Source organism: Coregonus lavaretus (genome assembly GCF_964263955.1).
Source record: "Coregonus lavaretus genome assembly, contig: HAP1_SCAFFOLD_1009, whole genome shotgun sequence".
NCBI classification, from domain to species: domain Eukaryota; kingdom Metazoa; phylum Chordata; class Actinopteri; order Salmoniformes; family Salmonidae; genus Coregonus; species Coregonus lavaretus.
The window spans coordinates 169,541-181,334 of NW_028156130.1; the positions used below are offsets into that span (position 1 = coordinate 169,541).

The 11,794-nt window shown below is 42.1% G+C and overlaps 1 protein-coding gene across 1 annotated transcript; it reads right to left on the reverse strand.

Annotated features, from left to right (window-relative positions):
* Nucleotides 1-433: 433 nt before the first annotated feature.
* Nucleotides 434-895, reverse strand: LOC311126752 (urocortin-3-like; the record flags this gene model as incomplete). Its single annotated transcript, XM_084200738.1, has 1 exon — nt 434-895. One exon carries the CDS (start codon nt 893-895, stop codon nt 434-436), a length of 462 nt encoding a protein of 153 aa, XP_084056864.1.
* Nucleotides 896-11,794: the final 10,899 nt, after the last annotated feature.

An 11,794-nucleotide genomic window follows, 5' to 3' on the forward strand; every position in this document is an offset into this window, starting at 1 on the left:
TAGAAGTTGTATAGCCTATAGAGACTAACCTTATCTTGAAAAAACGTTAATTTAATTTATATTCTGAACAGACGTGAAAATCATTCAGTGTGTAGCATAGTTCAAAATAATCTCGAATTGTCTTTTGATTTTCATTACATTTAAGTGATTCTAAAATATAATAGGCCTATGCAGTAAAAACTCAAATTGTACTTCAGAAAAGTCAATCTCAATAATTCCTATGTTTCGGATTTAAGTTTGCTAGATCATACTCAAAGTGAAGGCAACCATTTATGTGCATAAAATACACACAGAAAAAAACATCTCACAAATACTGCATCTGAAAGGTCGACTTGAGGAAAAATACAACTTCCAGCAAACTTCATTTGTCAGAGTGAAAATCTAATATGTAATGGTAAATCAGGGTAGCGGCTTCAACCGTTGGAGAGATAGGCTACTGTCGCTTTCTTCGTCCAATCTGCGCCATCAGACGCGCGTTGTCGGCCGCTTTTGCGCGCAGGTTCTTGGACTTTTGCATGTCAAAGAGAATGTTCATGATGTTGGTGGGCACATCTAGAGAGAGGGTAAACTTGCTCAGCCGGTCATTCTTTACACTGTTCTGGAACATCTTACTCCTTAGCTGCGTCTGACTGAGAAACCTGTAGTTGGCGGGGTAAGTCGACGTCCTTTTCTCGCGCGACTCTGCGGAGGAGATGGTGTCTCCGGATTTGAAGAGGGAGCCCCAGCTATCCGACACTGGGAACTCGTCACTGGGAACGTTGTTCCTCTGTACCTCAGCTAGTATGTCGTCGTCACATAGGAGGTTGGAGTCGCTCTGGTACAGTCTGAGACAGAGGCTGGAGGATGGCGCGCACAGAACAGCCAGCACAAGTAGGGTTCTTAGGAACGGCATCATGATGTCTTAGGCGGCCGGAGAGAGAGAGAGAGAGAGCGAGAGAGAGAGAGAGAAAACGGTCAGTTTATTGGTCACTAAACTTTAAAAGTCCCCAATTATCTGACAAATATATCCCTCTCCATGTTCACCATGCCTAAAGACAATATTCCAAAGAGTAGCTCAGTTTTATGCGTTATTGTCCTCCCTATTGAAAAGGATATAAAGCCACACTTCATGGTTTAAAAAGGTCTGATCCGAAATATGTACCTACATTCATGATTTGAGCACATGGAAATGTGCCAGATCAAAAAAGAACTTACCAAGTTCCGTGCACTGTAATTCTAGAAGACTTGTGACTAGTAGAAACAAACAAAGAAAACAACCCTAGATAACAATTTAATAGGCTATACAATATATGTAATCCCGGCGTTTAAATTCGGTCTTCCCTGATCTCCCAACCTCGTTCTCGCCTTGTTCTTTCAGCGTCTTCTGATCACGATTTTGGCTCGCGCGTCCATTCGTTCGGAATTCATTCGTGCGCCAGCACTAACGTCATAGGGTTGACATTTTGGGTCTCTTCTCTCTCAAAGATCACACACTGACTCTGATCAGTTGACACCCCCGTGCAAGGATACATTTCGTCACCCTTCTGACACTTTTGTAACACCTCCGATTTAAGCCTACAATTAAGCTATTTGCAGTTTCAAAAGTTTTAACCAGTATGTGTCAGCCAATATCATGTTTTTCCAATAGTTTCAATATAGCGCTCATGCGAAACCTAGAGAATGAAAAGGACACTACTTGTTGACGCTACAGCATTCAGCACCATGGACAGCTCCGCGCGCACCATGCTTTCCATGCTGCAGTGCGCAACCTTCCGAACAATACTTTTCAGATGTTTACCTGGACCTTGATTCTCTTCATTAAAAAATATATGCCATGCAACACAAATAAATACTTGTGTTCAAAATAACTTTTTAGGAGTTTATCTTGTTTTTACAGCTATGGTAGGGGCATTACATCTCTATACTGCTATGGCCAAATATATCAGAGTAGGCATGTCTTGGAATATTCCATTTGGTACACAAAAGGTACACTTCCTGAGCTTTCAATTAAAGTTCCTTGAGCTTACCTGGCATAGATGAGGATGACACACACACACACACACACAAACACACACACACACACACACACACACACACACACACACACACACACACACACACACACACACACACACACACACACACACACACACACACACACACACACACACACACACACACACACACACACACACACACACACACACACACACAGTTGAGAGCCATCAGTGACAATGACACTTCCTCTCTCTCTGTGGACATAACACTGTCCTCCTCCTTCTCCTTAATTGCCATTTGAAATCCTTGGAACAATTAATTGCACTCCAGTCCATCCTCCTCACTGGGTACCATTTGAGGTAGACACCAGACACACACATTCTCATTAATCAATGAGCTATCTCCTATCCATAAGAGTATATTGACGCACCTGTGCATTTAATAAGAAGATCCCCATCAAAATCCATCAGTTTAAGCTTGAGATAACTTTTTGTTTTGCATGGGCTGCATCTCAATCCATTGCATCTGCTTATGTCAGTTTTCCGCATCTGCGGTGGAAAGTGGCAGACTTGGAGACATCCCGAAAATCTGACACACTGTGGAAAGGGGAGACTCTCACGAACACCATGGTGGTCTCCGTTTTTTTTTAACCTTCAGACGGAACTCGTCTGAAGGTAACTTGGTACTGGTTTTAAAAAATGAAGGAAGTATGGAGGTAGTTTTGTGCCAAAAAAACAGGGGTAAAATATGTGTAAAAAAAAAAAAAATCATCCTGCGCTTTCTTATGCCTCCTAGATACAGAACAGACACTTATTCTGTATGGTTTATTTTTGGATTGTCTGTTTTGCCATTGATGAATGTGTTTCTATGGGCTTTAGTAGTAAAGCCCCCCCTTCCCCAAGGCTTAGACTTTTAGAGGTTAAGTGGCATGTTAGATAAAGCAGGTTGGCTTGACGTTAGATAAGTCGTGACTTGGGTGAATGTATAGGCAAGGGCAGCATCATCTCAGCAGGCAGGCTTGTCCACACTGTGTGCCCATATGGTACCCATTATGTTGGATAAATCCTAGGTTTATGTCTGGTTTAGAGGTGATACTATCCAAATGCTTCATTCAGGAAAGATCACATACTTGAACATGTCATCAAGCATGCTTTATAGAAGGGTTGACCTCTGCTGTTGTTAATTCACTAGGTTTTGTGGGACTCAGTTGGTAAGAACATGGTGCTAAAGCAATGCCATGGTTGTGGATTCTATTCCCACATGGATCACAAACACATACTACAAATGTTCACACACTTCATTGTAAGCCGCTTTGGATAAAAGTGTCTGCTCAGTGGCATATACAGTGCCTTCAGAAAGTATTCACACCCCTTGACTTTTTCCACATTTTGTTGTGTTACAGCCTGAATTTAAAATTGATTAAATGTAGATTTTTTTGCATTGGCCTACACACAATACCCCATAAATCAAAAGTGAAATTATGTTTGTCGAAATTTTTTAACAAATGAATTAAAGCATTCAAGCCTAAATAAGTTCAGGAGTAAAAATGTGCTTAACCAGTCACATAATAAATTGTATGGACTTATAAACACAGATTCAACCACACAGACCAGGGAGGTTTTCCAATGCCTCGCAAAGAAGGGCACCAATTGGTAGATGGGTAAAATAAAAAATAAAAAAAATATATATATTGAATATCCCTTAGAGCATGGTGATATTTTCATGTAATTTCGTTTCATTTTTTTTTTCATTAACCCATCCATCACCCCCCATCTTCGGATGACACAAATACATTTTTTTTTTTTTTTACAGCTTTTTTGTTAAATATACATAACATTTTACATATTACATTTTACATATACATTTGACCTACTACATACATGGTGAAGTTATTAATTAAACTTTGGATGGTGTGTCAATACACCCAGTCACTACAAAGATACAGGCGTCCTTCCTAACTCAGTATGCCGGAGAGGAAGGAAACCTCTCAGGGATTTCACCATGATGCCAATGGTGACTTTAAAACAGTTAGAGTTTTAATGGGTGTGATGGGAGAAAACTGAGGATGGATCAACAACACTGTAGTTACTCCACAATACTAACCTAAATAACAGAGTGAAAAGAAGGAAGCCTGTACAGAATACAAATATTCCAAAAGATACATCCTGTTTGCAAGGTTAACTAAAGTAATACTGGTAAACATGTGGCAAAGCAATTCACCTTTTGTCCTGAATACAAAGTGATATGTTTGGGGCAATTCCAATACAACACATTACTGAGTACCACTCTCCATATTTTCAAGCATAGTGGTGGCTGCATCATGTTATGGGTATGCTTGTAATAATTAAGGAATGGGGAGTTGTTCAGGTTAAAAAAGAAATGGAATGGAGCTAAGCACAGGCAAAATCCTAGAGGAAAACTGGTTCAGTCTGCTTTCCACCATACACTGGGAGATGAATTCACCTTTCAGCAGGACAATAACCTAAAACACAAGGCCAAATATGCACTGGAGTTGCTTACCAAGAAGACAGTGAATGTTCCTGAGTGGCAGAGTTACAGTTTTGACTTTAATCTACTTAAAAAGCTATGGCAGGATTTATAAAAGAATAATGGGCAAATATTGCACAATCCAGGTGTGGAAAGCTTATAGGCTTACTCAGCAAGACTCACAGCTGTAATTGCTGCCAAAGGTGCTTCTACAAAGTATTGACTCAGGGGTGTGAATACTTACGTAAATTCGATATTTTAGTATTTAATTTTCAATACATTTGCAAAAATGTCTAAGAACATGTTTTCACTTTGTCATTATAGGGTATCGTGTGTAGATGGGTGAGAATTTTTATTTATTTAATCCATTTTGAATTCAGGCTGAAAAACAACAAAATGTGGAATAAGTCAAGGGGTACGAATACTTTCTCCTGGCACTGTGTAAAGGAACAGATTTGACTTATTCCTTTTACTATATATATACAATGGGGAGAACAAATATTTGATACACTGCCGATTTTGCAGGTTTTCCTACTTACAAAGCATGTAGAGGTCTGTAATTTTTTATCAAAGGTACACTTCAACTGTGAGAGACGGAATCTAAAACAAAAATCCAGAAAATCACATTGCATGATTTTTAAGTAATTAATTTGCATTTTATTGCATGACATAAGTATTTGATACATCAGAAAAGCAGAACTTAATATTTGGTACAGAAACCTTTGTTTGCAATTACAGAGATCATACGTTCCCTGCAGGTCTTGACCAGGTTTGCACACACTGCTGCAGGGATTTTGGCCCACTCCTCCATACAGACCTTCTCCAGATCCTTCAGGTTTCGAGGCTGTCGCTGGGCAATACGGACTTTCAGCTCCCTCCAAAGATTTTCTATTGGGTTCAGGTCTGGAGACTGGCTAGGCCACTCCAGGACCTTGAGATGCTTCTTACGGAGCCACTCCTTAGTTGCCCTGGCTGTGAGTTTCGGGTCGTTGTCATGCTGGAAGACCCAGCCACGACCCATCTTCAATGCTTTTACTGAGGGAAGGAGGTTGTTGGCCAAGATCTCGCAATACATGGGCCCATCAATCCTCCCCTCAATACGGTGCAGTCGTCCTGTCCCCTTTGCAGAAAAGCATCCCCAAAGAATGATGTTTCCACCTCCATTCTTCACGGTTGGGATGGTGTTCTTGGGGTTGTACTCATCCTTCTTCTTCCTCCAAACGCGGCGAGTGGAGTTTAGACCAAAAAGCTCTATTTTTGTCTCATCAGACCACATGACCTTCTCCCATTCCTCCTCTGGATCATCCAGATGGTCATTGGCAAACTTCAGACGGGCCTGGACATGCGCTGGCTTGAGCAGGGGGACCTTGCAGAATTTTAATCCATGACGGCGTAGTGTGTTACTAATGGTTTTCTTTGAGACTGTGGTCCCAGCTCTCTTCAGGTCATTGACCAGGTCCTGCCGTGTAGTTCTGGGCTGATCCCTCACCTTCCTCATGATCATTGATGCCCCACGAGGTGAGATCTTGCATGGAGCCCCAGACCGAGGGTGATTGACCGTCATCTTGAACTTCTTCCATTTTCTAATAATTGCGCCAACAGTTGTTGCCTTCTCACCAAGCTGCTTGCCTATTGTCCTGTAGCCCATCCCAGCCTTGTGCAGGTCTACAATTTTATCCCTGATGTCCTTACACAGCTCTCTGGTCTTGGCCATTGTGGAGAGGTTTGAGTCTGTTTGATTGAGTGTGTGGACAGGTGTCTTTTATACTGGTAACGAGTTCAAACAGTTGCAGTTAATACAGGTAATGAGTGGAGAACAGGAGGGCTTCTTAAAGAAAAACTAACAGGTCTGTGAGAGCCGGAATTCTTACTGGTTGGTAGGTGATCAAATACTTATGTCATGCAATAAAATGCAAATGAATTACTTAAAAATCATACAATGTGATTTTCTGTATTTTTGTTTTAGATTCCGTCTCTCACAGTTGAAGTGTACCTATGATAAAAATTACAGACCTCTACATGCTTTGTAAGTAGGAAAACCTGCAAAATTGGCAGTGTATGAAATACTTGTTCTCCCCACTGTATATATTTTGTTACGGGTTTTGGTTTTTCCATTTATATTTAGAGGTAGCACGTTAGCACGTAAGGCGCACCGATTGGTGTTACCTTGTAATTAAGTATGTGTTACACCTGTGCTGGCTTGTCCATCTCGTTAGTTGGAAGGTGTTTCACCTGTGCTAGCCCAGGTGATGATTAAGAGTGACTGGCCCAGTGCTCCAGTTGAGCTTGAGAGATGTTGGGAGAGCTACACTTCACGTCAGCTGAGGCGTGATTTCGAGCTCAACCTATTTAAGTTTTAAAGAAGCCAGAGTTTTGGTGTTTCTCCTGTTTGTTTTGCTCCATATTCTTTTTACTCCGTATCCTAAGTTGTTGTGGGTTTTTAATTTAGTATGTATTTTCGGAGGCAAACCTAGTGGGCATCTATGTTTTTTTTTGGGTTGTCAAAGTGATTTTTATTTGTTAGTCCCCTTTGTTGTGAGCGACATTTTGAAATTGTCAGCTGGGAACTTAACAATATGGTAAAAGGAATAAGTCAAATCTGTTCCTTTCCCAACCCCCTTCCACCCATCCATCCAGCCACCCATCCATCCATCCATCCATCCATCCATCCTACCAACCTATTTCAACCAGGATTCACCTGCTACTGAGCGTAGGCGGTGTGTCCTCTTCTCTGACAAACACAGCCCTCTGGTCCCTCGCTGGGCTCTCATCTGGCCCTCAGCCTGCCTGACGTCGCCCCGTGTTGCGGGGACATATGTAGTGGAGAGAGGTGGGAAGGCAGACAGGCAGGTGGGTAGTCAGCCACCCCCGGGTGTTTTAGCCTTAAGCCTGGTGCTTTACGTAAGGTAGGTGATAGGGTTGTGTAATGTGAGTTAGGGGATAGGGAGGGATGGAGAGATGGAGAGAGTTAGGGGGAAGGGAGGGATGGAGAGAGTTAGGGGGAAGGGAGAGATGGAGAGAGTTAGGGGGAAGGGAGGAATGGAGAGAGTTAGGGGGAAGGGAGGAATGGAGAGAGTTAGGGTGAAGGGAGAGATGGAGAGAGTTAGGGGGAAGGGAGGGATGGAGAGAGTTAGGGGAAAGGGAGAGATGGAGAGAGTTAGGGGGAAGGGAGAGATGGAGAGAGTTAGGAGGAAGGGAGGGATGGAGAGAGTTAGGGGAAAGGGAGGGATGGAGAGAGTTAGGGGGAAGGGAAAGATGGAGAGAGATAGGGGAAGGGAGGATGGAGAGAGTTAGGGGATAGAGGAGAAGATGATAATTGTGAGAAAAAGTGAGCGAAGAGAGGGGAGAGAGAGAGAGAGAGAGAGAGAGTGAATGTGCGTGAGAGAGAGAGATGCTCTTAATAGGGAATTCAGTGGCCCCTGGTGTGCAGGACATTCATTTAGTCAGAGGGACAAAACAAGCAGGGAGAGAGTACTGAGAGAGAGCGAGCCAACATGGCAGCATTTAGTTCCGTGACTTTGCCAAGCTTCAAAGTAGCCATCCAAATTGTGCAAAAAAAGAGGTCACGATACGCACCCACGTACACACCCACGCATGTACACATGCACGTACACACACACACACAAAAACACACTTATGCACGTACACAAACACCAGTGGAGGCTCCTCAGAGGAGGAAGGGGAGGACCATCCTCCTCAGCAAATTTCATAAAAATAAAAAGAGTGAAACATTAAAAAAGTTATTCTTTTTAGATAAAACTATACTAAATATATTCACAAGTCACCAAATAATTGATTAAAACACACTGTTTTGCAATGGTCTACAGTAGCCTCAACAGCACTCTGTAGGGTAGCACCATTGTGTAGCCGGAGGACAGCTAGCTTCTGTCCTCCTCTGGGTACATTGACTTCAATACAAAACCTAGTAGGCTCATGGTTCTCACTCCCTTCCATAGACTTACACAGTAATTATGACAACTTCTGGAGGATGTCCTCCAAACTATCAGAGCTCTTGCAGCATGAACTGACATGTTGTCCACCCAATCAAAGGATCAGAGAATTAATCTAGTACTGAAAGCATAAGCTACAGCTAGCTAGCACTGCAGTGCATAAAATGTGGTGAGTGGTTGACTCAAAGAGAGAAAGACAATAGTTGAATAGTTTTGAACAAATCAATTTCTTCAAAAATGGAGGAGCGAGAGAGAGAGAGAGAAAGCTAGCTATATTTCTTTTTTTTTTCTCACTTTCACTTGCTTAGCTAGCAAATGCAGCTAGATAGCTAGTTTATCCTACTCAAACACCCAGCCCAAAGAGGGATGCTATGTTAGATAGCTGGCTATGACTATCCAACACTGGAACTCTTCCAAGTCAAGGTAAGCTTTTGGTTTTACTAATTTATTGCCACCGGGGCCCGCCGGTGTAACTGCTAAACTGCTTACTGACTGTACACTGTAACGTTACTGCATGATTGTAGCGGGTTTACTAACACGTTAGTTCTATTAGCTATGTTGACTATGACGTTACTTTAGCAAATATGGTGACAACGATGTAGGCTGTGTGTAGCGGTTAGCGGTCATGATTTGAAGGTTTGGCTTGGAAAGGTTTTTTCGCCTGGTCACATATAGCTGATGTGTTGTTCATTGAAGTCCACAAACGAAGGGAAGAGGTGAGAGGAGGACGCGTAGACGTGAGAAGGAATACAACGAGCTGTTTGTATGTGGCTATTTAAGTGAACTGTTTGCGTGTGTTCAGGGGTGTATTCATTCCGCCGATTCTGTTGAAAAACGTTTCTTAAACAGAAGCAAACGGAACAAAACGAGGATAAACATACCAGAATTTGTCCAATAGAAACTCTCATTTGCAACTGTTGGACTAATGATTACACTGTAGATCAGCTAGATTCAGGCAAGAGTGTGCAAGGCGGTTGCCTTGTTTTGTATCACATTCCAATGATAAAACTGGGGGGGGACATGTCCCCCCCGTCCCCATTGAAAGTTGCGCCCCTGCCTAAACCTATCGATGTAACATTTAACTGGGTGAATTTAATATGAATGACAGTCATTGAATACGCTGTAATAGAAATAAGGCCATGCTAAAAAAAATATATATAGTCCTCCCTCATCTTAAATGGCACCAACCGCCACTGACACACACAGGGGTAAAGAAACTTCATAGACTCATTGTTGTGATTTAATGACACACATTAAAATAGTAAATACTCATTATCAATTCACATAAACAGTGCCATTGGTGTAGAATCATGTACCAATACAATACAAATCTTTCAGTAGTTTCAGGGTTTAAGTGATAAAAACTCAGAATTTAAACAGCTAGAACAAATGATGCACTTAGAAGTAGTATAACAGAATGGCAGGCTGTCTTTTGATTAAAACATACAACATGAAAGAACACATTCATAACATTCACATAGTGAGTCAACTATAATTCTCATAGTCCATAGAAAATATAATGCCTGCGTTCAAATACTTGAGAAATCCATTGAGCATTTGCTTGAGACTGCCAGATGGGCAAGGTTTTGCAGCTTGGGGACTTTTCTATTGGGTTATTAAGCCAGGCAAGCTCAAACAGGCACAGATAAAGAATTTCAAATTCAGTTCTGGTCTATATGGGCATTTCTCTCAAGTGTGGGTAATCATTAGTTTACTTTAAATATAAAAAAACAGATCTGCACAAAAATTCTAACATTTTACACTGTGGCATTTACAAAAAAGAATTTTCTTGATTGGCGGGCTCTCTCTCACCTTCTAGGCTCAAGACCTGTGAAGAAACAATGGATATGTTATGTAATGCAACAATAGCTTACTGCGCATGCTTCTTTGACATTGCATTTGTGTGTGCCAGACTGATGTCAAATACATTTGTCAAACGGCAAGCTAAATCAAGTGCACTTCAAATAATGTTTGACCCGGCTGTCTGGTGTGTGCCCATGTTTATCCCAAGATTCACAATGGCTGTCTAGACCACCTCTCTTTTCTAGTGCCAGCTCTGGCTAGTATGATTGGTTCCTTCCATCTTTTACCACTTCTATTCCTGAATACCAACCTTGGCCCTGATTGATGGTGCATTCAACTGCTGCATTTTCTTTTAGGAAATGTACAGTTTCTAGTTGTCAACGGACATGCTAGTTGTCACAATGGACATACCTTGAAAATGGAAATACGTATACGTCTCATTCCCAAATCTCCTCGTCATTCCCTAGTCATCCCTAGTGGTTCCCTACCTCTCCTCTCCTTCCCAAATGTTCTGTAGTTATTCCAATAGAATACAATACTTGCTTTATTGGTCCATTTGGACTGAAAAATCCTATTTTTTTTGCTGTCACAGTACCCAACCTGCCTCTGGAGCAATTAGGGGTAAAGTGCCTTGCTCAAGGGCACAACAGCGGTATATAGCACATGGGATATTGAAGCCGGTAACCCTCCGGCTGTCGGTTCACCTCCCCACAGATGTCCCCCATCTAATGAGGGTTTCCTCCCCGCCAACTCTCTAACCTGGAGACTACCGCCACCAAGTTGTTCCCTACCTCTCCTCTCTTTCCCACACCACCTCTGACACTCGTGTTTGGTGTTGAAGCGGTTGTGGTTGCCCTCACAGCCCCCGTAGACAAACGGCCGGCACTCCCCGGAGCGGTGGTGGTAGTACCACAGCAGGACATACTCCCAACACCCCCCCTCTGACATGGGCTGCAGGCAGGGGTCAGGGGTCAAGTCTAAAGCAAAAGTAGAGATAATATAACCTGGTCACAGATTTGTTTGTGCCAAACATGACGATGACCGTAGGACCTAGACAGCACAAACAGATCTGGGACCAGGCTAATCACTAAATTATAGGAGTTAAGTATCAGAGTATTAAGAGAAGCTTTTCTGAGGCATGTTTGACAAGAGTGAACACATTCAAAAACACCTAGAATTAGGCATATTATCCTCAGTGAATAAAAATAATTTGTAGAAACCAGAGAAATAATGTTCATTGTGCTGTGATATCAAGCATATAAGTCATTTGTGGTCCTCTGTAGCTCAATTGGTAGAGCATGGCGCTTGTAACGCCAGGGTAGTGGGTTCGATCCCCGGGACCACCCATACGTAAAAATGTATGCGCACATGACTGTAAGTCGCTTTGGATAAAAGCGTCTGCTAAATTGCATATTATTATTATTATTATTGTTAGATCATCCATTAATTAAGTGAATTATGTTATTGAATAGGTTTGTCTTTCAAGCGTGCGCACACACACACACACACACACACACTTTGATCTGTGGACTAAAGTGTGGTCTTATCTTTGTGCCCCCAGAGAGAAAGAAAGAGAG